This window comes from Macaca nemestrina, chromosome 11, assembly GCF_043159975.1.
Source record: "Macaca nemestrina isolate mMacNem1 chromosome 11, mMacNem.hap1, whole genome shotgun sequence".
In the NCBI taxonomy this organism is placed as follows: Eukaryota; Metazoa; Chordata; class Mammalia; order Primates; family Cercopithecidae; genus Macaca; species Macaca nemestrina.
Window position 1 is genome coordinate 122,886,159 of NC_092135.1, and position 27,425 is coordinate 122,913,583.

Sequence of the window (27,425 nt, forward strand, 5' to 3'; positions counted from 1 at the left end):
CCTGTCTACTTGTCTGTCATGAGACGCACCTCTCAGCTCCCCTGTCTGCTTCCACTAACCCTCCTCTGCTTGCATCTTCAGGTCTAGGCTGGTCACACCGCCTGAGTGCTGCCAGTCCCTGTGCCAGCCCTTTCTGGCTTTCCCAAATGCTGCACACACTTTTGGGAACAGTTTATTTACTCTATCCTCCTCAATCACTCACTGAGCATGCCAGCTGCTTCCTGTCACAGCTCTGCCAGACAGATAAACATGTATGCACCTTTTATGAACTAGTAATCATTCTTTTTTGGATTTGTTTCGGAACGATTTTTTAAGGCCCTTAATGACAAATATGTACAAGAATGTGGTGTTTCTTCATTTGTTAATTCATTTGTTAGTATACAGATATAGGACACAGTTATCCATAGAAGATGGGATAGCAGAGTGGAGGAAGAATACATTTTATTTCAGCTAAACCTAAGAAAGAGATATCTACAGGTTTCGAGTAACGTTAATGCACATTGACAACTCGAAGCAATTTTAAAGACCCAGATAAAGGTGTTCTCACAAACAGAAAAATGTTTCTTATATTCTTTGTAAACAAAGTTCCCAGGGCATTTTCCACCCAGTTTCATTGGCCATGTGCATCTCAGCCCTGGGCAATGCTTACTCACCTTCACGCTGACACTTCCTTGCAGTTTGAGCTGCAGTCTGATCATGTCCACTTCTTCCATTGTGCAAAGCTGATTAAGCTCAGAAACCTTCTTGGACATCTCGTCAATTGCCACTTCAATTGGATTCAGTTCTGTGCTCGATTGGCTAACGACTTGTATTCTCTTCTTCACGTAGGGGAACAGGTGACTCGCTGCACAAAAGCCATACAAAAGGGATTTCAAGGTTGAGGATTAGTGAAGAGTCAAGGGTTTCCCTGAAGGACCAGAGAATCACCTATCATTTCACAGCACATGGCACCTTCCATTCTGCATGCTTTTCATGCGTGGGAATTACTTTTTCTGCTAGGTGCCATCCTCTCTCATACCTCTTAGCTTTTGCCCAAACTCCTTTGACCTGTTGTGCTCTTCTGCCTCCACTGCTAACAGGCCCTCATTCTCAGGGCTGTTTTAGGCCTTTAGATTTTTTTTCTTTTTTTTTGAGATGGAGTCTCACTGTGTCGCCAGGCTGGAGTGCAGTGGCACGATCTTGGCTCACTGCAATCTCTGCCTTCCGGGTTCAAGTGATTCTCCTGCCTCAGCCTCCCAAGTAGCTAGGACTACAGGTGTACACCACCATGTCCAGCTAATTTTTGTATTTTTAGTAGAGATGGGGTTTCACCATGTTGGCCAGGATGGTCTTGATTTCTTGACCTCATGATCCATCCACCTTCGCCTCCCAATGTGCTGGGATTACAGGCGTGAGCCACCGCGCCCAGCTAGCCTTTAGAATTTCGAAACACTGAAAAGATTAAAGCTTCCACAGCAACTTGTAATTCATATAAAAACTATACTAACCCACAATACAGAATGCCTAAATATATGCCAAATAGTATATATTGATACAGCTTTGTTGTGGCTTTTTTATTTCAAAAGTTTTGGATACATTTGCTGAAGGCAGATGCTTGTCACAGTTTAGACGTCAGTGCTATGGACAGGCTGTAGCCTAATCCGAGATGGCCCAGTTCTCAAAGCGGGTTACTGACCATTTCCTCCAGAATGCCCTTGCTCACCTTGCAGCCAGCCTTAGGAGCCCCCACGGGTGCTCTTGTTTCATTTCTCATGCTCTGCTCACCTGAAATTCTTGCCTTACTTGGTTCTTTCTCCCACCAGACTGTGAGCACCTTGAGGGCAAGAATCATGTTTCATTTGCGTTGCCAGTACCTAGAACAGTGCCCAGCCCCTAGTAGGGCCTCATTAAATGTGTGTTGAGGAAATGAAAGGATGACTAGCTCACAGCATGGATCTAGAGAGCGCATGGAGGGATATTGGAGATCCACATCTGCATTAGCTCTACAGATGAAGAATCTGAATCCCAGAGTGGTGGTTTAGAATGTCGCCCCAAAGCACACGATGAGAGCTGCTAACCCTGAAACACTTGAAGGTAGACTTAGAGGAAAGTTCAGAGTGCCTTGTGCCTTTCCCAAGGCACTGACCCCATGACCCTTCACACTTACAACCTAAAGGGAACAGGTATGCAAAGCAACTCTTTTGACAATTTCTCCTCTGGTTGACTTCTGTTAATAGAGAATAAAGAGATGGAAATCTCTTCTTGGCAAACGTTTCCAAGTTAGCACATTTTGAGTACTTCTCTGCAGGACTGAAATAACTCTTGATTCCTACTGATCCAGCCCTATGTTCCTGTGCTGGAACAGGTGCACACATGTGGCCCGGCTGCCTGCACCTACTTGTCAGGATTGTCCGTCGCTTGCACTGCTCCGCCACTCCACCGTGCTTCTTGCCCGACAGCGTGAAGGGCGTCTCGAAGACAAAGCGGTTGATGTTGTGGTGCATTTCGAAATCTGTCTTCCGGTCTTCGACTTCCTTTTCCTCAAAGAATGGCGTGACATAGGTCACCTGGATGTAGGCATATTTGGGGTCCAAATCCTTGGGGTTTACCTGTGTTAACAGATTATGGGCAAAGTGAGTGGTGTGCCCTGGAGTGCTCCTGAAAGCAGGAAGCTCCCATTCCCTCAGCTTGCATACCAACGAGGCTGTGCCTCTCCCCTTGGAGAAAAATAGGCAGTCACATCATATCAGAGCTAGGCAGGATCACAGAGAGAATAAAGGTTGGACTGCACCTGAGCAGCCTGGTCTGTAGAGGGGGGATTGGAGCCAGCTCACCAAGTAGCTGAGGCTCTTCCAGATGTGCCTGGTTGTGGCATGCTATTTAGTCCTTTATTTTCTCTCTTCGCTGTAATGAATGTTCAATCACCTTTGTCTGGAATGCAAACTTCTTTTATTTCTTAATTTTATTCATTATTATTGTTATTATTTTTTGAGACAGGGTCTTGCTCAGTCTCCTAGGCTGGAATGCAGTGACATGATCTCGGCTCAGTGCAACCTCCGCCTCCTGGGTTCAAGTGATTTTCCTGCCTCAGATTCTCTACTAGCTGAGATTACAGGCATGTGCCAACACACCTAGCTAATTTTTGTATTTTTAGTACAGAGGGTGTTGAGAGATCTGTCGTCTAGGCCTCCCAAAATGCTGGGATTACAGCCATGGGCCACTGCACCCAGCCCTAGAATGCAAGCTTCTTGACAGTATTTCAAATGAAAACTTTAAAAAAATATATTTTGGTCCCTCTATGATTTTACCCATGTATCTAGACTGGGGCCACTGGCTTTGGGCTTGTGGCAAGGAGGGAGGTTCCTTGTTTTATTTAGCAGATTAGCTGAGGAGCCTATTACATGATTGCGAAATTTTGTAGTTTTAATGTCAGGATCCTTCTCTAATCTGTAACAAGTCATCCTACGCATTTTAAAAAAATTCAACTCTGCTTTGGGGAGTGAGTTTGACAAATAGCAAGGAAGACAGGCTGGGGGTACTAAGAAAATCCAGGAAATCACACTTGCTCTCCTTTGGAGTTGGAAGAGATGGCGTTCTCAGCTTCTTTTCTAATGAAACCTCAAAGAATTTAAAAAATTCTTCCAGTTTTCTCCATCTGTCTACCCATCCGCTGCCTATCCAGTCCCAGAGATTTGAGGGATCTCCTGAATTTATTTGTAATGCTACTACTAATTACACTATAAGGTGGGTATAATTGTAACCATTTTACAGATCAAAAACAGAGATTTAGAGTGACCAACTAATTTCTCTAAGATTATCAGCTGATAGGTGGTGGGATGGTAGAATGAAGACTCAAGTTGTTCTGATACCAAATTTGGCATTTTCTCATCCCCCACGCTGCCCCAGGAACTCTGTGCATACTTTCTACTTTGGAGAGCCAGTAACACAGTAGTTCCAGCTGCCTGCCTTTCTGGGGAAGGTGACTGTAGCCATCAAGCTGAGAAGGAGAATGATGAACGCACTCACAAAAATTTCTGCCCAGACTCAGGGATTTCATGCCCAGATGCCTCCAAACTTGAGTTTGTAAAAGAGGACAGAAAAAAAAAAAAAAAGAAAGAAAAGACTTGTATAGCCCAATAGGACTGTATGCCATTGGGCAAAAACCATCTTTTCCAGCTCCATCTTCTGCCACACTCTTCTATCCAACCTGTGTTTCAAAGGCCTGCCATTCTCTACACATATCTCCCTCTTTCATTCCTCCCCATCATTGCATGTGCTGGGCTTCTCAGCATGCCCTTTGCTTCCAGCAAACTAACTCAAACATCATCCCTTCTATGTAATGCTGCCCAACCAAGAATGAGCTGTTAAGAGAGGTCCCCTGCCCTGAGCTTTCCTTGTACAACTTGGACTTTGACTCTCTGGTGATACTTGATTGTAATCTATTTAATTGGCTGTTTGCACAGGTCCTTCTCTTCTTAGCCCCATGTGAACTGTGAGCTCCAGAAGGAAGAGACCCTGTGTGCCTCATCTCCAGTTCTGGGCTTGGCATTCAGTAGGCATTTGATAGAGGTTGCCTAACTGAACAAGAGTGTATAAGAAGATGCTGGGTAATCTAAGAGAAGAGGTAAGTATTTGCTTTCAGAAGCCAAGAGGAGGGTAACTGAATGTTCAAAGGTTAATGTAATGTAACTGGCAAGTCTGCCTCTATTATAGGGGACAGCTTTCAAAATTGGTGTGGCCTACTGTGATGGTTAATATTAAATGTCAACCTGATTGGATTGAAGGATGCAAAGTATTGTTCCTGGGTGTGTCCATTGAGGGTGTCGCTAAAGGAGATTAACATTTGAGTCAGTGAACTGGGTGGGAGAGGCAGACCTGCTCTCAATCTGGGTGGGCACCATCTAATCAGCTGCCAGTACAGCCAGGATAAAAGCAGGCAGAGGGATGTGCAAGGACTAGACTGGCTAAGTCTCTGACCTCCATCTTTCTCCTGTGCTGGATGCTTCCTGCCTTCTAACATCAGACTCCTCCAAGTTCTTCAGCTTTTGGACTCCTGGACTTACACCAGTGATCTGCCAGGGGCTCTCGGGCCTGCAGCCACAGATTGAATGCTGCACTGTCAACTTCCTTACTTTTGATGCTTTGGGACACAAGACTGGTTTCCTTGCTCCTCCGCTTGCGGATGGCCTATTGTGGGACTTCACCCTGTGATCGTGTGAGTCAATATTCCTTAATCAACTCCCTTTCATATATACATCTATTCTATTAGTCCTGTTCCTCTAGAGAACCCTGACTAATACGCCTAGGAAGACTTCCCTGACAATAAATATTTTCAATTTGCTGTTTTCTCCAGTTCCACCACTGAGCCCAATTACTTTAAGGCTTTGATTGCTATTCAAATGCAAATAACCAATGGAGACATAGAGAATTTACTAAGATCTTTTTAAAAGTTACCCAAATAAACACATATAATGTTTTTGACTCTTCTCCCCTCAAATTACTAACCAACTAAGCAACCAATAGGCAAACAAGCAAAACATCTAAAATCGTTGTAGTAGTTTACTTTGCATCATCAGGCAGAAAATGAAAACTTAATGTGGTTAAAGAGTAAAAAACTCAGTCAATTGTTAGCACTTGCATGAAAACTGATTTTCCTCTACCTTGTTGGAATCCTGGATTATCTTCACATTGTCTGCTCCAAATTTATCTGCATAGAGCTTGAGGAGTCTTTGGGAAATCTCGGACAGACCTGTCAGCTTAGGCTCTTTATAAATATACTCTTTACCTTCTTCTTCTTCAAAAAAGCCCTATGGAACATAATGAACCACCAATTTTATTAGAGAATGCTAGTCATAAATCAAAAGCAAAACAAAAAGCCATTTACTTAAAAAATATATACAGTTTTTGGTTGTCATCCAATCCATTGGTTAACACCCTATAACATTCAAAATCAGAGAAAACACAGTGAAGAAAATAAAATATCATCTTATAATCAGACATTAATGTAAATATTTCCTAGCCAGGCCAAAGAAACTCATGAAATATCTTGCAAATACTGTTTTCTCTATTTGTAGAACTCAATGGTACTACCTACTTGCATATATTTTGGGGGAAGCATGCCCTCTTGTGGTAGCTTGGGGTAGAACATGAAATATGGAGCAATTTTTTGCAGCAAAGAGCAGTCAGTATCCTTTTTAATAAGATCTTCTATAAGTCTTTGAAACTAACATAGGAAATGTGTACGGCATGTAAAGCTATTTAAATGGGCTGACGTGCATCCCACATAATCTTCGATGAAAAATCACAAGACTTTATATAGTTGTCGTAACAGAAATTACATGTGTTATGCTCCCAAGTACTGCTATTTAAAAAATAACTTTACGTCAACATGACTTCAGGGACCTGCTGAAACTTAGCTATATGTAACTTAATCATGCAATCTACCTTACTAAGAGATCTTTTACATTCTTGAAAAGGAAGACATTATAGGATTAAAAATAGCAACCATATCATCATTTTTATTCCACAAGAGCAAGTAGGTTTTAGCCTCTATTAATTTATTTGTCTGGTTGGAAGCAGAGGGAAGGGAAGATTCTATTATCTGAAGATAACTAAGTGAAGCAATCTTTATAATTCCTTCTCTTTGAAGAGACACAGAAGCATTTTTCCTGTGGAATACATGTGGCCTCAGAATACCAGATTAAGTTTGGAGTTAAGAACCCAAGGATATCTGGTTTCTTTTTTTTTTTTTTTTTTGGTAGAGTCTTGCTCTGTCGCCCAGGCTGGAGTGCAGAGGTGTGATCTTGGCTCACTGCAACCTCTGCCTCCTGGATTCAAGTGATTCTCCTGCTTCGGCCTCCCAAGTAGCTGGGACTACAGATGTGTGCCACCACGCCCAGCTAATTTTTGTATTTTTAATTGAGATGGAGTTTTGCCATGTTGGCGAACTCGAACTCTTGACCTCAGATGATCCACCCACCTAGGCCTCCCAAAGTGCTGGAATTACAGGCTATATCTGGTTTCTCCTGATTGTAGAGTTGACCCATAAGGAAATGGCTTTTGAGGTCTGGGTGAAGACACTGGACGTCAAAAGGAAACTTAGCCATATTAAAAAATCACTTTTGACTATTTAAAAATTATATGATAAAAAAAGCATAGGTGGCCGGGTGCGGTGGCTCACGCCTGTAATCCCAGCACTTTGGGAAGCTGAGGCAGGTGGATCATGAGGTCAGGAGATCGAGACCATCCTGGTTAACACGGTGAAACTCTGTCTCTACTAAAAATACAAAAAAACTAGCCAGGCGTGGTGGCGGGCACCTGTAGTCCCAGCTACTCGGGAGGCTGAGGCAGGAGAATGGCGTGAACCTGGGAGGCGGAGCTTGCCGTGAGCTGAGATTGTGCACTGTACTCCAGAATGGGCGAGAGCGAGACTCCATCTCAAAAAAAAAAAAAAAAAAAAAAAAAGCATAGGCAAAGTGTTCCAGTGCTATATTTTTTCATGGTTAATGTGAGACAATCTAAGAATATTGATTAAACTCAAATCTGTATGATGCTTTATACTTCAAAAGCACTTTCATACATGCAAATGGGATCATCTTTAACAGGGTAATTTGTATTCTAAGTGTACTGTAGCTGTACCTTTGCAGAAGCAAATGAATAAGGTCTACTCCATAGTGGAATTCTTGCCAATCAGGTAATCGCCTGCTTCCTTGCACATCTCCCTAATTGACTTTGGGCTTTCTAAAGGCAGGAAGTGTGTCTTCAACGTTGCATGCCCAGTGTTTAGCACAATGCCTGGTCTTTAGGGGGAGGTCACTCTATTTGTTGCGTAAGCAGATGAATGAAAGAATTCTTAAAAGGCATACATCTTAAACAGGCGTATATGCACCAGGCATAACTGGAAAATAGTCCATGGCTTTAAATAAAGATGTTTTTAATGAACAATTTCTTCGAGAAATGTTCAAGACAAAATACAAGTAATTATAAGTGCCTTGACCCCAAACTTCTACAAAGTGTCATATGATGTTGAAAGCATGAAAAGCAGCTCCCTGTCATTCCTGTAGATTTCACAGGGGTAGTGAGGTCTGACTCCACTCCCACATGACTTCCAGCCTGCTATGTTTTTTTCTGTTGCTGTCTTTGTGGAGTTTTGTCTGATTCAAGGTCAGGAGTTAGTGGCTACAATTGACAGACTGACACATCAGAGAAATAAGACCTTCTAAAGCCTTCAGGCAGAATCCTCATGGGGCTAAAGCTGAAGCAACATTTGCAACTTCAATTTCAAGGAGAAAAATGTCTCTAAGGTTCAGGAAAAGATTTTTTATTTTTCACCATAGTGTGAAAACTAGTACAAAGACACATTTTCACTGTAAACCCCTGACAAATTTCTGAATCTAGAGGGAGCAGAAAATGAGTGGTAGGAGGCAGGTAAAAATTGCCATCATCGGCCGGGCACGGTCGTTCATTCCTGTAATCCCAGCACTTTGGGAGGCCAAGGTGGGTGGATCATAAGGTCAAGAGATGGAGACCATCCTGGCCAACATAGTGAAACGCTTTCTCTACTAAAAATACAAAAATTAGCTGGACATGGTGACGCATGCCTGTAGTCCCAGCTACTGAGGAGGCTGAGGCAGGAGAATCACTCGGAGGCGGAGGTTGCAGTGAGCCAAGTTTGAGCCACTGCACTCCAGCCTGGGCGACAGAGTGAGACTCTGTCTAAAAAAAAAAAAAATTGCCATCATCGTGACTTTTGTGGCCTTGTTCATAACCTGTGGCTTTCTTTCATCCCTCCTCCTTGGGCTATGGGGTGGGAAAATTCAGACTCAGCAACCTACTGGGGGGTTGTAAGAACCACACCTGGTAATCAGATGGCCTTTGGTGAGTGCTAGCTATGTTGAGGATGGTAATGATGATGATGCTGGTGGTGATGACAACAATGACAAAAAAACTCGGTATCTATAAAGCAATTTCAGTTCTGGCTTTTACGCAGCGTAACTCAGTGTTCAGTGCTTGAAAATACATACTTTCAGCTTCTCTTGCTTAGGCAATGAAGTTTTTCTTATTATAAAAGGTCTATTGAAGCTCATTTGAATATTTTGGTAACTGATAAATTAGTGATTGGAACCTTTTTCTAAAGAGCTTGGAAAGGTAAACCTGTTTTGTAAAATGAGTAAGAAGGAGATGGAGGAGCAGAATAAAGCGTTTAATCTGCTGTCCACTGGGGTTTCTGTAAACAGTTTTGAAGCCAGACAAATGGCAGCTCTGAAAATGTTTGGAATGCAGGGTCACCTTATACCCAGGGAAGCTATCAAAGCAAAGCCCACTGAGCTCCAGGCACTATCTGAAGGAAGGCTTCAATTTCAGCTCTGTCTATGATATAAATGATTTATAAACAGGGACACAGAGTGACAAAAACCAGGGTCAGTTTCTCTTTTGCTTTAGCCCCAAGTTTATAAGCTGACTGAATTTCAAGGCAATGGGAAAGGTGATCTCTGCACTTCCCTTGCTAGTTTTATTTTTAAAATGTCATTTTGCAATGCAATAAACACCTTCATCTGCTCTAGTCAAGAAAGAACATACCCTGGGGTTAAACAAGGACTGTATGAATTATGAAACTTTAAGGCAATACATTATGGTAAAAATGTACTTCCATAAACTGACAACTAAAAGCATTGACTCCTCCTCAGATGCTTTTGCAGGTACGTTAGCATCTTGCAATGTCCCTGGATCATCACTGTGATGTCAAATATCAGGGCCCCTGGTATTATATTAGACTCATTCAAAGTTCACAAAGAGAAGAATGTATTTGAAGAGGAATCTAGTATACAAAAGATGGGCCAGAAAATGTCAATACGAGGCTAAATGCTAAGAGAAAAGAAGCTACATGAATGAATTTCTCTGCATTCATATAGCTTCTCTTAGCATATACATCAGAACTCAATTATGATGTTTATACGGTATAGATATGTGGCCTAGATCAGCGACTTTCCTATAGGCGGAGAGCTATATCATGTCTCAAAGTAGAGATGGCGGTTTTCCACACTACACATGCACCTTCCCTCCTCCCCCAAATTCCTTTTTTATTAAGATCCTGAGATGCAAGTACACCCATGTAGGCATGACTGCAAATTACGGAATCTATGGACTTTGGTGGATAGAATAAAATTCTTTGGTGGTCTTTTATTTAATTAATTCCAGGGGCATCTGATATTTTGTTATGTAATGGGTATTCACTTGCTTTCATGTTAAATACCAGGGCCTAAGGACTTCATTGATTATAGTTGATGTTTGCTCACTGCTGCTGTTTCATTACTGTGGAAATCAATACTTCAGGGACACTTTGGAGGACACTTTGTATAGGCTGCTCTATGTCAAATTTCCATATTGATGCTGATGCCGGGTGTTGCATTAGACAGTTCATGTTGTGCAAGACTTGCATTTTTGTAAAGTTCCTGCTATGAACGATCAGTTTTATTTATACTTGTTTTCTAGTGTCTGGCTCATTACAGACACAGTATTAATACCTCAGCCAAAACTATAAAATGAGAGCAGTGGTCTACATGGGACACTAAAAAAATGTACCCAAAGGCCTTTGTGCAGGCAAAGAGCCTGTTGCATGTCATATTTCCATAATCTTTTTAACATCATTGCAAGGCATGTCAACTTGGATATTAAAAGGTAACTTTCATACCATATGGGACATAAAGCACCATTATGAATAAGAAATTATTTCTGACCGTGGGGATTATGCTAATCAAGTAGTCAAGATTTTATCTTCAATCTTTGGAACCTTCATTCTGTACACGTTCTGGGGAAGGCTGGAGCCTGCTTGGTATTTATTTATCATCGAGTGTGAAGTGATGTGTGCTGTCTGCTCCTGTTGAATCCCGCAGTTCTCACTCTCCATGTGGTATCTTGAGACAGGCATTTGAATCTCGTCTAAGCAGTGATGACTGAGGCTGTGATTTGCTGTTTATCAGGACAACCTCCATTAGTTCTCGTTGTTCAAAGGTAGCTGGGTTTGAGCTTATGGAGTGTCGTGCTTAGGCAGGTTCTCAGTCAGAGGATTTAACAAAACACTTTGCGTTTTAAGCTCAGACTGGAATTTATTTATTTTTATTTTATTTATTTATTTTTTTGAGATGGAGGCTCACTCTGTCACCCAGGCTGGAGTGCAGTGGCGCGATCTCGGCTCACTGCAAGCTCCGCCTCCCAGGTTCACGCCATTCTCCTGCCTCAGCCTCCCGAGTAGCTGGGACTACAGGGGCCCGCCACCACGCCCGGCTAATTTTTGAATTTTAAGTAGAGACAGGGTTTCACCGTGTTAGCCACGATGGTCTCGATCTCCTGACCTCGTGATCCGCCCTCCTCGGCCTCCTAAAGTGCTGGGACTACAGGCGTGAGCCACTGCGCCCGGCCTTGGAATTTTTTACAAAGACAAGTGAGAGTACTGCAGCATTAAAAAAAAAAAAAAAAATCAGGTGCAAAATCAGCACACTTTACTGAGGAGTCTGAAAGAAAAATAAAGTTAGGTCATTTGCAAGGGCCCCCCCAATGCTTCCCCACTGCCCCCCTCAGTCTATTTAGTACAGGGGTTTTCAAGTATTCTTTTAGTAGGTGAGTTAAGGGCCCATAATCCCAAATTTATAAATGAACATAGAAAATGCTGATATGGTATGAATGTGGGAAGGAATTTAAAGAATTACAAAAAAGTATGTACTGGTCAGACAAGTAGGGCTGAATATGAACAATGTGTGAATATTAAATGTTTTCTCTTTCCAGCTTAACTGACAATAATTATGTTGAACCATATAAAGTTGCCATTTTTGCACATAAAAAAGTGATTGAATATAGGCAATTTCATATGGCTCAAAATAAGATGAAGAAAATCCTTTGTCACAGAGCTCTGGGTACTGGCAGGTTATTTTGGACATGGCTTGTTCTCCAAATTTCTTACCTTGCTCCTTTCTGCATCTCTGGAGACTTACCCAGACGTATTGGGTAAAGATTTATTCCCCAGTTCATCTTTTATGTTGGGAATTACTCCCATCACCTCTGAGAATGCTCAGAGCTCACCACCATAGACCCCCATCTCTCTAAGACACTCCTTTGGAAAAAACACAGTTTTTTCAGTATCTTGGGAGGTGTCCACCAATAACCATCACTCCAACTTCCAAAATTCTGACCATTCTGTTCTTAATAAGCTGCAGCTCATAGTGGCCTGAAATAAGTAGACAATCTACAATACCAAGTCTATGCTACGTATATTTAAGATACGTGGTACCCATACTTATCTCTGTGTGTGTTTGTGTATGTAAGGCTTTCAGACTACATCTACCTTTAGGCAGAAAGATAGCATGTATGAAAAACAAAGGATACATTTTTTGTAATTCAGATAACTGGCATAAACTAACTTAGTTAAAGAGATGCAGGATGATTCCAAAAATGAATGAAAGCAGGATTATCTCACCCTTCGTACCAAATGTTGATTTGCACAAAAAGGTTAAGTTTCAGTAAAACCATACAGAGGGAAGTGTGAGAGGTGTTAGAGCATGCAAATGGAGAGCGAGAGTGAGTGAGAACTTACCACGGCCTGGAACAATCAAGACCAAAAGAAGAAAAGAGTAAACATCTGCATTAAAAACTAGTTGAAAAGCAGTGTGATTCACTTCTACCTGCTTTAGAGCCCGTGTCTCAGATAGTGGTTGCAGCAACCATCTGGTAGGCAATCCTGTTTTCATGATCAGGTTATCAATGATTTTTTTTACTTTTTCATTGGAAGGAATGCCTGAGGCGTTAGAGAGTCATGTCTTGGTGACCCAGAAGCACATCTTTTGTGCTACTTCTGTGCTGCCCAGTTAGCCTGTGGCCATCTCCCTTGAAACTCTGTTTTTCCCTTTCAATTCTTCTGCTCCCACATCCCCTTCCCTACTTACAGCATTTTCTGCCACTTTTCTTGCTGTCTCACCAGTGTCACAAATTGTATATTTTCTTCGTAGCTTCCCAAATGGCTCCAAAGTGTCATTTTCTCTTTTCTCTCTTCCTCTTCTGAAGGTTCCCACACCTCGCTCTCTCCCCATCTATGTTCTCACTTCAGATAGTTCAGATTCTTTTCCATGGACCCCCAAAATGTCTACATTTGCTTTTTATATTCTATAGATTGTTTATGCAGATCCCCATTTTTCAGACCATTAGTTTCTCTGTCTCCACTATCCTGATGTTGCTGTGTCCTGAGAAAAATCCTGGTTGGATTAATTTGTTTATAATAAGTGGCTACTTGGTGATACTTCTCCTTTCCAGGTAGAAAGTATCTAGCTTTATTAATTCAGAGGTTCTTTTTTTTCTTTCTTTTCTTTTTTTTTTTTTTGAGACGGAGTCTCACTCTTGTCACCTAGGCTAGAGTGCAGTGGCGCGATCTCGGCTCACTGCAAGCTGTACCTCCCGGGTTCATGCGATTCTCCTGCCTCAGTCTCCCGAGTAACTGGGACTACAGGCACCCTCCACCACACCCGGCTAATTTTTTGTATTTTTAGTAGAGACAAGGTTTCAGCTTGTTAGCCAGGATGGTCTCGATCTCCTGACCTCATGATCCGCCCGCCTTGGCCTCCCAAAGTGCTGGGATTACAGGCGTGAGCCACGGCACTCAGCCCAGAGGTTAGTTTTTAAGCTGCTTTTGGTGAGCAGAGGAAAATATGTACTTTTCAAACAACTTCAATGGGGAGTGACCTAGAATAACATGCTGGAGTTGACTCCTTCTGCTGCAGCCTTAAGAACAAGAAGCTGAGGCCGGGCACGGTGGCTCACGCCTGTAATCCCAACATTTTGGGAGGCTGAGGTGGGTGGATCACAAGAGGTCAGGAGTTCAAGACCAGCCTGGCCAATATAATGAAATCCTGTCTCTACTAAAAAATACAAAAATTAGCTGGGCATGGTGGCACCTGCCTGTAATCCCAGCTGCTCAGGAGGCTGAGGCAGGAGAATTGCTTGAGCCGGGATCCAGGAGGCGGAGGTTGCAGTGAGCCGAGATCATGCCACTGCACTGCACTCCAGCCTGGGCTACTAAGTGAGACGATAGGTTGCGGGGAGAGGAAGTGTGAGGTCTGAGAGCCACTGCCACTCTGAAAATAAAAGCATGGGATGTCTATCCACACGAGCAACAGTCTAAACTACGTCTGCTGAAATATAATAGCGTTATAAGCCTTCCCGAAAAGAAATGAATGGTGCCTGGGTTTATCCCATTGAAAATGTTGCTCAGAGACATTCACAATTAATATATAGTATGTTCACTTTCAGGCCAATACAGTGGCTAAGTAATATTTTCCATCTTCTTCATTGCTTATGCAGTAAACTGGGAAAAATAACTTTGAAATTACACTGACTTGCAATATAGAAAACAAAATAACTATCTGGTATTCTGTCTAGAAACAGTGGTAGTTTGAAAATAGGAGAAAAAAAATTGAGTGATTGTAAAATCAAAGGTTTGATATGGTGGAGCCCCTAGGAATTCTCTTATTTCCTAGAATATTAGGAATGTTATTTCTTAAAGCATGCTCAATTTAATTTCACTTTAATATATGACATAAACTCATAATCAGATATTTTAGGGTGAGCTGGAAAGAAGAGAATGTTGAAAAATAAGTGCCCTCTTTCTTTGAGAAGTCAGAAATCACCGTTAACTCAACCCATGGATTTCTTAGCTCACTTGTTTTCCAACTTAGTACATTCCTATGGACAAACATATAGACCATCACATCCGGAGAAACACTCAAGTATAGTCAGACACACCCATACCTCTCCATTCACTGGTACACACAGATGTCTCGTAAAGAATGAAAGACAACATTCAACTGCTCAGCAGAATTTATGGGCCATGTTATTTCTGGTGAACTTACCTGCCCATAAAATGCCACACGATAGTAGCGACCAAACAGCCGCTTCTCTGAATTCACCACCTCTGCCACTTTCAGGTATGACCGATGAATGTCATAGTAGAGATCTGACAATTTCTGAAACCATAAGTGAAAGAGTTTCATGAAGATCACGCTGACATACAAATAGAGAGTTTTTAATTTTGAAAACTGTAAGTAATTTTCCAATTCAACATAGGATATTTTAAATAACTCCTTCTACAGGGTTGGAATACATACTTTGAAGTCTCGTTGTTTCTCAAAGACGGCAATGATGGGCTTGTTGACATCAGCAATCAGTTCGTATCGCTCAGACTTCCAGAGAAACTCCACACACATGTATAGCTGCTCCACCAGGATATTCTGCAATTCCCCCAATCAAAATGAGATTTTACATGATTAGGATTGTGGCTCATGCCTGAAACTTGGTTTCAAAGCTGTTGCATTGTCAAACTTTTTCCTCTGTTACTGGCATTTAAAACCCAGCAGGGGATCATGGTGTCATCTTGGATTCTTGCCTATCCCGCATTACCGTTACCTAATTAGTGCCTCAAAAGTGCTAATTTAAATCTGTGAAATGCCTTCAGATCTGTCTCCTCCTTTCCATTCCCACTGCTACTGACTTACGTACTCCCTGACCCCTGCAACAGTTTTGAGCGAATCTGTTTTCCCTCTCCAATTGCTGCTCTCCAGTCATCTTTCTTTGTAAAACACAAATCTGATCACGAGACCTCCAGTGCCTTAAACCTTTGTTGGAACTCCAGTATGTAAGCTGCTGTCCAAACTCTAGCATGCCTTCAAGAAGCTCCACAATCAGGCACCAACCTCCCTTTCAGTGACCCCTTCTTTCAGTGCTCTGTCATTGACTTTGCATTTGGCCATACCATATACCACTCCATTATTAGAACACTCTCTGACCTCCATACTTTTGTCTGTGTTACAGCTGCACCTATAAGAACCTTCTTATTTCACACCTTCAAGTCCTATCAAGACTCAGCACAAAAAAAATGAAGAGCTTTTATTTACATTCTATTCATCACCATTTCAACAATTGTCATGTAAAAAAAAAACTTCCCCTTCTAATTGCAAGTGTATATGATACCTAGATTTGGTCACTGGGCATCTGTTTTTGCCTGGCCATTCCCCACTCTGTAGGAACTGTCTTTCTCAATATTCTAAATTCTTTGAGAGCAGGAATTATACCTTATTTTTTTTCCCTGCCCTTACCTCAATTCCTTTCATATACTAGTGGCTTAATAAATTTTCAACTGAATAAAGTTATATAAGCTTTCAAGCAAATGTATGATATTGTTGGAATGTTTTCAACAATTTCCTTTAAGAAAAGGTTCTTAAACATTATTTAAAATAGTTAACATAAATATGTAATTACATTTACTTCATTTATTTGCAATATATGCTAAATTGATGTAGAACCATGTGTAAAATTGTATTAATATTCATCTGAAAATTTACTTTCTGTGTAATTTTTTCCATTTATGTAATACTGACTTAAAAATTAGCTTATAAAATATTTTACTTAATGAGAGGAATTCTGTTTTCTTCACCAGAACTATTGCTAAGTAATTCCCAGTAGAACGTTTCTTTTTGTGTTAATGAAAAATAACTCTGCTTATGTTCCATAACAGAAGTTTTTCTAAACTAGTGAACTTTTACGTCCACCTGCATTTGTAAATAAACTTGCTAATGCTTTTAGAAAAAAAGCTATGATCAGTTCGCAAAATTTAGCATCCCTTATCACCTTTACCAAAAGGCCAGAGATATTATCTTATAGAAGAGCTGATAATATACATTTGAGCCCATCTTACAGAAGTAAGACATAGTTTAAATTTTTACTGAAATCTGGTATCTACTAATCTTGGCTTGATTTTAGCCTACATTTCGTCTAATTAAGTTATATTATAGAACAGCTGTAAGCTTGCTTCCTCTTATTTAGCTTAATGTCACAAGCCAATGCATCTCTTCACTTAGTTACTGTACATGCGATAATTTTGGTCTAACCTCATTGTATGGTGTATCTTGCATTCCGGAATCCTCTTTCATTGCTCCTTCTTCCTTAATGTTTGGTGTAATGCTCAAAAAAGCTGGCCATCCCATAGAGAACATGCCTTGGGAGGACCAAGCAGAATAAAATGTTATTATTTGAGACAAATTTTGCTTAGATTAGATAATGCCTTTCTTCATGATGTTACCAATTGGTAGTATTACAAAGCTCGCATAATCAACAAGATGGTTAGATTATGACTGTTGATAAATACTGTCTGCCAGACAAACAATATTCCCCTTTTTATAATTTTTGTATCATTTTCAGATGGTATTTTTAATAAAGAGATAGCATGGGATTATGGACAGAACATAAGATTTGTGGGTAGATGTTACACTTCCAATCTTCTGCTTTAATTAATCTCTGAGACTGTGTCCTTCTTTTGTTAAACTGGGGACATTAATATCTATCTCAAAGGATGTTGAAAGGACTCAAAACATTAATATTTGAGAAAATACCGGGTACACGCAGCACATTATAAAGACAATGCTTATAGTTGGATGTGTGGGTGCCTGTAATCCCAGCTACTTAGGAGGCTGAGACAGGAGGATTGCTTGAGCCTAGGAGTTTGGGGCTGGAGTGAGCTATCACCATGCCATGGGTGACAGAGTAGGACCCTATCTCTCCCCTAATGGCTCCCCCACAAGACAAGACAATGCCCAATACTTGCTTTTTTTTTGAGACGGAGTTTCACTCTTGTTGCCCAGGGTGGAGTGCAATGGTGCCATCTTGGCTCACTGCAACCTCCGCCTCCCGCCTGGGTTCAAGCGATTCTCCTGCCTCAGCTTCCTGAGTAGCTGGGATTACAGGCGCCCGCCACCATGCCCAGCTAATTTTTCTATTTTTAGTAGAGATGGGGTTTCACTATGTTGGCTAGGCTGGTCTTAAACTACTGACCTCAGGTGATCTGCCTGCCTCAGCCTCCCAAAGTGTTGGGATTACAGGCGTGAGCCACTGTGCCTGGCCAATACTTGCTATATGTCACTCTTTTACATTATGTAGAAACCTTTTCAAATTTTCTTAGTATCTTAGCCAACAAGATTTAAAAAGGCCTCCCTCTACAGATACATGTGAAAACAGCTGACAACGGGCAACATTCCCAGAGGAGAGATAGATCTGAATTGTGGGGAATGTGAGTGACTAGAAAAGCACTAGCTGGAGTGACAGACCAGCCTCTGAACTTTGGCTCCAACACAAGCTAACCAGGACATTTGAGGCAGATTATTTAGCCTCTCTTGTTTTTCTCACCTATATAAACAGGAGGTGATAATAGCACCTAACTCACAGATTTGTTACTGGCAACTAATTGAGACATTGCTGGTACAGGGCTTAGTGTGGTGCTTTTTAAGTTATAGCTAATACTTTTGTGGAATATTTTTGCTTTTAATAATCAGCTCATTGGTTATGTAACTAAATGATCACCCCCCAAACATGCTAGAAATTATAAATATAATAATTATTGCAATCTAATACTTGCTTTTATATAAATTTTAGTTTTCTACTTTTTCTAATATTAAACATATATTAAACTATATCAGAGTTAATTGAAGGAGGAGAAGTCACAACATACTTCTTGCAGGATGATGATCACTTATTAGTACAACTGAAGCAGCTGTACTTTCTGGGGTCGCCTATATTTGCCTATATTCATACCATTGTGCACATTGTAGGGAAGGGATAGTTCACTCCTTTGACTCAAAAATATCAAAATAGAAAAGTATATTAAGGGCTTCAAATACATGCCAATGACATTCACATATATGCTGATGATATGTGCTAGTTAGAATATGCTAATATATCATAGCCTATATCATCAGTTAATGTATCATCAGATATATGTTAATATGTCATAGATGATCACCTTCCTAATTTTAACGTTTCCTAAACAAATATATCCTTTTCTTGTTGAACACATTATATTCTAATATCACCTTAGGTCTAACATTGGGCATTTAAAGCATTTTGAATATGAAAGATTCACACAACTTTTTGGCATATAAGTTTCCACAAGTTCTCAAACTAACACCTGCTTTTATCGGTTTTTTTCAATTTTGTTCTTAGAATTTGAAAGTCTTTATGGAACGTTATGGCATCTGGTTATGATAAGCAATAGAGGAGGAGGAAGGGCATGTTAAATAAGGCAATGATGTTTTTGATGACTTGCATATAAAAATCAGGCTAAATGGGACATGTGACACTAAGCAAGAAGATTCCTGAATTTTAGGGTGGACATGAGCCATGGGTGCCACAGGGTGCCACATCTGGCGTCTTCTCCAAGGTCCTCAAACAAGTGACCTCACTGTCTCTCAGTTTGCTTTGGTCATTTGGTTCAAATGTCTTTTTTTTTTTTTTTTTTTTTTTTGAGATGGAGTCTTGCTCTGTTGCCCAGGCTGGAGTGCAGTGGTGTGATCTCAGCTCACTGCAACCTCCGCTTCCTGGGTTCAAGCAATTCTCTGCCTCAGCCTCCTGAGTAGCTGGGATTATAGGCACCTGCCACCATGCCCGCTAATTTTTTTTTTTGTTTTGTATTTTTAGTAGAGATGGGGTTTCACCATCTTGGCCAGGCTGGTCTTAAACTCCTGGCCTTGTGATCCACCCTCCTTAGCCTCCCAAAGTGCTGGGATTACAGGCGTGAGCCATGGTGCCTGGCCAGTTCAAATGTCTTATATGCAAACTCCACTGAGACCTTTTAGAAAACCTACAAATATTTAAATGAATAAGGGATGAATTATGTTTCTGAAATATAGCAAGTAAAGTCCATTTACATTTCGTTTTAAGTATTCTGATTTTCAACATCTAAAAATGTATTTCTGTTGTTTGTACACTGAGTTTTCCACTGCATTTGGAAAGTTAAACCAGTGTTATCAAATAGACTACAGTTCATAAAATTCAGATTTGAACAAACTTTTGCAAGAGAATGTAGATTAAATGTATAAACTATATCACCCACTTTTTTGTGCAAAGAGTAACTCTTTAGTCATTATAATTTCAAGAAATCAGACATTGATGGGATATTTCTAAAGGAAATCTGTACCATAAACCATATGTTATAAATTGTCATTTATACTTTTTAAAAATGAAATGGAACACGCTGATTATAAAGTCCTACATATATAGTATATATATATGTATATGTCTTCATTTTTCTTTTTATTTTTTTTGGAGATGGAGTCTCACTCTGTTGCCCAGGCTGGTGTATAGTGGTGTGATCTTGGCTCACTGCAACCTCCGCCTCCTGGGTTCAAGAGATTCTTCTGCTTCAGTCTCCCAAGTAGCTGGGATTACAGGTGCCCGCCACCATACCCGGCTACATTTTGTATTTTTAGTAGAGACCAGTACTTTAGTAGAGACTTTGGCCTCCAAGTGCTGGGATTACAGGTGTGAGCCAACACGCCTGGCCCTATCTTTTATTTGGAATCAACAGTTTTATTACATTTAAAAATTAAAATAGATTCCTCTTGCAATTCAGAGTAAAATCCCTATGGCAGACTGGCATGCAGATTGGTAGCTAAATATGGCCGTAACTCATAAACTTGAATGTTGGAGAACATACAGTTCTATTTGCTGACAACTTTTCAGTTATTTAAATTTCATAAATTTTGGATGGGATTTCTGAATGGCAGGAGTTTAAGTGTTTTGCAGAGTAAGTTGTGTAGATCTGAGATAGTTTTTGCTTCTAAGAATGTATTTAAATCCTAGCACTTTGGGAGGCCGAGACGGGCGGATCACGAGGTCAGGAGATCGAGACCATCCTGGCTAACACGGTGAAACCCTGTCTCTACTAAAACATACAAAAAACTAGCCGGGTGAGGTGGTGGGCGCCTGTAGTCCCGGCTACTCGGGAGTCTGAGGCAGGAGAATGGCCTAAACCTGGGAGGCGGAGCTTGCAGTGAGCTGAGATCCGGCCACTGCACTCCAGCCTGGGCGACAGAGCGAGACTCCATCTCAAAAAAAAAAAAAAAAAAAAAAAAAAAAAAGAATAAAGAAGGTTTCACTGAAGTAGAATTTAAGCAGCAAGTTGATTTCCTCTGCATTGGGATAAATGAGCAGTTAGGTCACTCACTTCCTCCACTGGGAGTTGTTAGTAATGAGTTGCTATCACAGGGGTGGGTATCCTCCGAGAGCAGGGATGCTGTGCAAATCTTTTCCATTTTCCAGTAACCTATGGTAGTGCAAGATGAGGTTAGGACGTTGCTACATGTTTATGTTAATACAAGCTTTTGAGACTACAAATTGTTAGCCAATGATGCATTCTCGTTTTGAACTAAGAAGTTGACCATTCAGTTAGCCTTTGCTGTACATAGAATAAATATGTCAGTGGCATAACAGACTGAAAATGTTAAAGTACAGCATAATTAGAAGTATCTGTGAAAGCAATTATTACTTAATTAAACATAACAGATTAATAAAATGTAAAATTAATACATTATTTCTATTAGGCTTCAGTGTGTTGAAATCTGGGCTTTTTATCTCCCTCACGTGGTCATCTTACCCTTTCTTTTCAGATATTCTGCAATGAGAGCAGCAATATGGATGTAACACATGGCAGCCTGTAATGAGAAAGAAAATAAAGAGGCTCAGGGGATGCAGTTTAATATAATTAGGGCTAATCTTCCAAGGCGAGTCAGTATTCCATATCAGAATATGTTATGTAGAAGGATCCTTTGTAAACACCGAATTGAAAGCAAGAATCAATTGTATTTCCAAAAAATTCACCATCAAGAATAAAATGAATATTTGGGTTTTTGTTTGTTCTTGATTAGTCTGGAGATGGCTGAAGGAGCTGGCCCAAAGAATTTTCCCATAGAATTATCTTCCTCCTTTAATGTCTAAGCCTATATTAAAAATAAATCATAGTTCTCCTTTTACAATTAAAACTATAATTCTAGTATTTAGATATAAATTGGAAATAAAAAGAATCTGCCTTCTAAATAACTTTTTTTTACCTCCAGGAATAGCCCCTCTGAATTTGTGTTGCCTTTAAAACGGTCACTTCACAAGTGAGTGCTTGATTAAGTAGTGTGACCTGATGTAACTAACACCTGGGCTCCCCACAAACCAGGTTATGTGAGTGATGTTATATTTTACTCTAATGTTTCTTATGAAGCCCTGAACATTGCTGAATCCATATTAAAACTCAACTTGCTAAAGATTCCAAATGACTTCAGCTTTTTCCTTTTGAGGTTTTATGGAGGAATTTCATCATTTTCAGAGCAGCCCAAGGGCTTCTCATTCCTGTCCTCACTTGGCTTGCTGCCAAGCCAGGCCTGTGGTTTCCATTCCAGAGTCCCTGATTACCACATGTGTTTAAAAGAGATTCAGAGTTTAGGACTATCCTAGACAAATTAATCTCTTCCCCAAAGGGACATAGTTCTGGAATGGAGTAGAACTTCCCATTTGGTACTCAGAAGCCCTTGGGTGCTATGAATTGCTGCATATGATCCACCCGGTATTGAAACTGACATAAAAAGTTAAGTGTTGACTTATAATCTTCGCACAGTGGACTCTCCTCATGTGGTGCTAAGGATCATTAATTTTTCTATGGCCAGTTCAGACTGCTGTAAATGAGGACTGATTCCCCCTGCCTGAGTTTACTCACTATGGTGGCAAGCTTCCCCATTCAACTCCAGTTGCAGAGAAGAAGTTTTAAAACACAGAACATTAATTTAATGACTCAATTGCCAGACACCCCTACCACACTCCTCCTTAGCCTCAGGTTTTTAGCATTCAGCGTTGCGTTACAATTTATACACCTGCAGTTGCCCCCACTGACTCTGGCCTTTATTTGATGTCATTTACTTAGAGTCAGGTATCCTTGAACGCGATATGCAAATTTATTGTATATGATATATAACTGAGTCATTTCTAGATTAGTGGAAAAACATAGCTTCTTTTTCTAGTCCATGCTATAAATGAAGATCCAATTTTCCTGATAAAGAGGACAATACTGATGGTAAATGACCGAGCCTTGGCTAATCACCTCAGATAAATCTCCGTTTCTGGCATGAATCTTGGCCATACTTTCCAGCCAGGTCCTCCGTAGTTCGGGAGTGCTTGCATAGGAGTTTGCCAGGCTGTACTGGAGATCCACCAGCATCTCGGGATCCTTCTCATGCTCCTTCATCTGAGCTGTGGCCATCAAAACAGTCCTTATACGCTTAGTCAGGTCTTTCACCTCTGCTGGGAAATTGCTGTTCTTTGGAAAAGAGAGAGCCTGGGTCATTATCTGTTTAGAACCTGTAGGTTAACTGACTTCAAGTCATGCTATTAATTATAGCTAGGCATCACAGTTTGGAGCATTCTATAGTTATAAATGTGTGCATTCTATATATGTGCATTCTATGTTTTATGACTGTGGATATACACATTTGAAGATAAAAATTTCAGGAGGCTCTATTCTTTTGTCTTCAAGCACACCTTCTGGTAAAACATCCTGATTGTCTTTGAGATATATTCCCCTTCCTGACTCTAGTTTGTGTGATTTGCACAGGTCTGACTTTACTCCTAGGGACCATGGGTGGCACATAACACTGGCCTGGCCAATTCTATTTTTTGATCCTCCAGGCTACAGTGATTGGTTTAGGGATAAGCATATGATTTAAGCTTGGATCAAAGAGATTCAGTTGTGGGACTTTAATTGGAACTATCAAACAAGGTGATTTTCTACTCATAAGATACCAATAGGGTCCTTAGAATTTCTGAGAACATGCCCAGGGCGATAACCTGTCTGGAAATAAGTAAACAAAGAGGAAAGCTGAACTGACAGACAGTGAGAGAGGCAAGATCGAAGCAGTGGAGGGATGGGTCTGAAAATTATTTTAATCCCTGGGTCCAGCCGTGACTGAAGTCTGGCTCTAGACTTGGACTTTTCAGTATAATGACTACAGGAGAAGTCTTCAGAAAGCACTAAACAAAAGATAAGATGAATTTTCCCCCAAATAGAGTTAGGAGGGAGTCATTGTATTTCTGGATATTTACGGTAAATCCTCTTGTTCTAGGCCATTCAACCATGCATATTGGGAATGCCACTTAACAGATCACATGCTTAAAGTGTAAGAGCTGCTTAGCGATTCAAACAATAAACTTGATCATTTACTTTGAGGAGGGCTCAAAGCTCAAAGTCTCAATAAACAAAATAAACAATTATTATTATTATTTAGAGACAAGGTCTTGCTCTGTTACCGAGGCTGGAGTGCAGTGGTGCCATCATAGCTCACTGTAGCCTCAAACTCAAACTCCTGGCCTTAAGCGATCCTCCTGCCTTGGCTTCTCAAAGTGTTGGGATTACAGGCGTGAACCACCATATCCGATCTATTTCTATGATTTTGGTATCTCACAAAAAGAATCCACTTCAGATTTTAACAAATTCTGTAGTAAAAGCCCACAAAGCATTTCTTACTTTCATTTGCTTGTCTCCATTGGCGAAATTATTGGTAATTGCAAGCGAATGTTGAAACCGAGAGCCTCCGATCCCAGCGTCAGCTATTAACTGGCTCACAGCTTTGATGAGCTGGAAGAGAAAAAAAATGAACTCTCAAAAACAAGACCAGAAATAGTCTTCTTAAAGAAATCCACTGGGCTGGGTAAATGTACAATTACTTTCTCCCTGTAGGTCCAATAAAAGATGTGTTTATGTATTAAAGCTCCAGAACGTATTATTAAATCTAGTGTGTTTCCTATAATCTTAAATATCTAAGAGAGGCTGCAGGAATCTTGGAATCTCGGGATGCCTAGAAGAAAAAAAAATTATGTTTGGAATTTGGTGGGGTTTGACCTGCTGGAGCTAGCCATGGTTTCCTTAGTTGTTTATTCCATGTGATTCTATTTCCTGGAAGAAGAAAGGAAAGTACAAGTGGAGATGGGGCTCTGCTGATTTCTGCCCAGCGGCGCCCCTCCCATTAAACAGAACTGAATGCTATGGGTGTCTTTAAGGAGGACTTTGGTGGAGGAGTTAGTAACGGCTTGCCCTGAGGACAGTAGGCTTTAAGCATTGCTGAAACAGATCAGTGGTTTTAACAACAATGTTAATGAAAATTGGCAGCACTTACTTGTAAGTGGGACCGGACAATTGACTTCTGCTTGTTAAATTCAAAATTCTTCCTCATGAAAAAGTACAGAAGGGCTGAGGCTTCTGTCTGAGTTGACCGTGACCTGTGGTTACAGCATTTTAGGACTTCATAACAGAATGATCCACAGAGGTCGGCAGGCCCTTGAAAGAACGCTGAAGGAAACTGCAGAAATGAAAGAATGGGTGAAGGAGCAACATGCCTTCATTTTGCTCTGTTCATGCTCATACTTTAAAATTCCCTAAAACAAACAAAATCCCTCTCCTTTTTTTTTTGTTTTTTTTTTTCAATCTGGTCTTTTTTTTTTTTTTTTTTTTTTTTTCATTTGCAAGTGAGGAGGATAGAATTTGTTAAGGTCTATGTTAGCATTTATCTTTTTTTCCTAGACATAATTATTCTCTACATTGTATAAGTATCCTTTGTATCAGTAACTGATGACGGTCCAAAATAAGGGAATGAGAGCTTTGAAATGACCTCAATTCATCTGACATTGTTAAAATCACAGGTGTTATTTACAAGTGTCCTCAAAGGCAGTGGCTGTATCCACTTTAATGTGGAATCTTTAACTTGATATGGATGGATATGACAGTTCAAGGGGTGCATTTTACCTAACTTGGTGCTGCAAACACAGATAACTCAAAGAATTGGTGACCAGATGCTAATTGTCACCAGATGCTAATATCTTCTGGTATTTGAGCAGACATATTGTCAAGGCTGTGCACTCATTTTGAGACCAGGAATCAATGTCTAATAAAACCCAAATTGAAGAAAACAATCCTTCTTCCCTCTCTACTGAGAGACGCAGGGATTCCTATGGGTTTACTGTTCTATGGGTTTACTGTCATCCTACCTAAACTTCACTGAAACCTGGAGGATCCTTACCTTGCATACAAACAATCTCAAGGAGGCAAACACATGCTTCAGTGCTGTGGCTGACTGATTGACTTGGAAAAAGAGCATGTAGGTATCAAAGACCCTTTTCATCAATGAATTTTGACAGTCACATTGTTGGAGTTGTCTCTGGAAATTCAATGCAGATGTTATTCAGGATAAGTGAAAGAAAATTTGCATTCTATCAAAAATGTTTGTTGCGAACCTATTGTGGTGAGGCACTATTCTAGAAGTAAAGGATTGAACAAGGAGACACAGTTGATGTTTACTGTGAAACTTACATAGCAGTGATTGAAAAAACATGACAAATTGAAATAGACTAGGATGATGTGATTGAAACTAGTTGCTTTGAGGGTAGAATTACTTCCATAGGGTAGTCTGCAAAGACCTCTCTAATGGAAAATTGGCACGTGAGCTCAAGGGGCCTGCCCTGGAGAGATCTGGGAGGATTGTCCCATGGGGGAGAAACAGCTAGTCCAAGGGCCTTGATTGGGAAAGGAGCTTATGAGTTCAAGGTTGAGAAAGAAAAGCAGAGTAGCTGGTGCAATGGCAAGTGAGGTGGGGTTAGGGGAGAAATGGGAGATGAGGTCACAGGTTCTTGAAGGCACTAGTAAAGTCCTTAAAATTTGTGAGATTTGAGTGACATTTTCATAGCCTGATAAAGAATCAATATAGTCATTACTTTCTCTACCACCATGCTGACATTTCACCTGCAGTAGGGCTTTCTTGGCATAATTATGCTGTTCTGTGTAGACTTTATTCAAAGAATCCAAATTTTCCTGGCTCAATCTTTTTTTTTTTTTGAGACAAGGTTTCACTCTGTCACCTAAGCTGGAGTGTCGTGGCACCATCATAGCTCACTGCACCTCCACTTCCTGGGCTCCAGTGATCCTCCCACCTCAGCCTTCCAAATAGCTGGGACTACAGGTATGTGTCCCCATAGTTGACTAATTTTTAAATTTTTTTGTAAAGATGAAGTTTCACTATATTGCCCAGGTTGGTCTTGAACTCCTGGGCTCAAGTGATCCTCCCTCCTTGGCCTCCCAAAGTGCTGGAATTACAGATATGAGCCACCACAGCTGCCCCTGGCTCAATCTTTAATGTGCTAGCCTAGGTATTTAAGCTCATTTGGTAGGAGCTGCAAATGTTTTTAGTAGCTTTATTGAAATATAATTGACATACAGTAAATAGAACTCATGTGACATGTATAATTTAATAAGTTTAACACTTGCATATACCCATGAAACCATCACCACAATCAAGATAATGAACATATCTATCACTCTCAAAAGTTTTTAAATACTTTTTTTTGTAATTCCTTCCTCCCATCCTTCTTCCACATCCCTAGGCAACCACTGATCTGCTTTTTGTTTCTATAGTTTGCATTTTCTAAAATTTCGTATAAATGGAATAATATACACTGAGTAATATAGTATATACTGTTTCTGGTTTCTTGGGTTTCACCCATGTTATAGCATGGATAAGTAGTTTATTTCTTTTAACTGCTGAGTAGTATTCTAT

The 27,425-nt window shown here is 40.5% G+C and overlaps 1 protein-coding gene across 9 annotated transcripts in view; it reads right to left on the reverse strand.

Moving 5' to 3' along the window:
- Nucleotides 1–27,425, reverse strand: part of LOC105481342 (dedicator of cytokinesis 10) — a 281,662-nt gene that overhangs the window by 9,808 nt on the left and 244,429 nt on the right. For 7 of the 9 annotated variants that reach the window (XM_071073450.1, XM_071073448.1, XM_071073449.1 and 4 more), the window contains exons 42-53: nucleotides 25,896–26,033; nucleotides 24,996–25,178; nucleotides 24,347–24,457; nucleotides 22,928–23,143; nucleotides 21,440–21,497; nucleotides 21,011–21,109; nucleotides 16,905–17,011; nucleotides 15,126–15,248; nucleotides 14,871–14,984; nucleotides 5,640–5,786; nucleotides 2,378–2,588; nucleotides 654–844 (exon numbers count right to left, since the gene is read on the reverse strand). In XM_071073450.1, coding sequence (XP_070929551.1) covers nucleotides 654–844; nucleotides 2,378–2,588; nucleotides 5,640–5,786; nucleotides 14,871–14,984; nucleotides 15,126–15,248; nucleotides 16,905–17,011; nucleotides 21,011–21,109; nucleotides 21,440–21,497; nucleotides 22,928–23,143; nucleotides 24,347–24,457; nucleotides 24,996–25,178; nucleotides 25,896–26,033 — 1,698 coding nt within the window. The remainder of the gene's footprint in view (nucleotides 1–653; nucleotides 845–2,377; nucleotides 2,589–5,639; nucleotides 5,787–14,870; nucleotides 14,985–15,125; nucleotides 15,249–16,904; nucleotides 17,012–21,010; nucleotides 21,110–21,439; nucleotides 21,498–22,927; nucleotides 23,144–24,346; nucleotides 24,458–24,995; nucleotides 25,179–25,895; nucleotides 26,034–27,425) is intronic. The other 2 variants (XM_071073452.1, XM_071073451.1) reach the window with 1 other exon arrangement.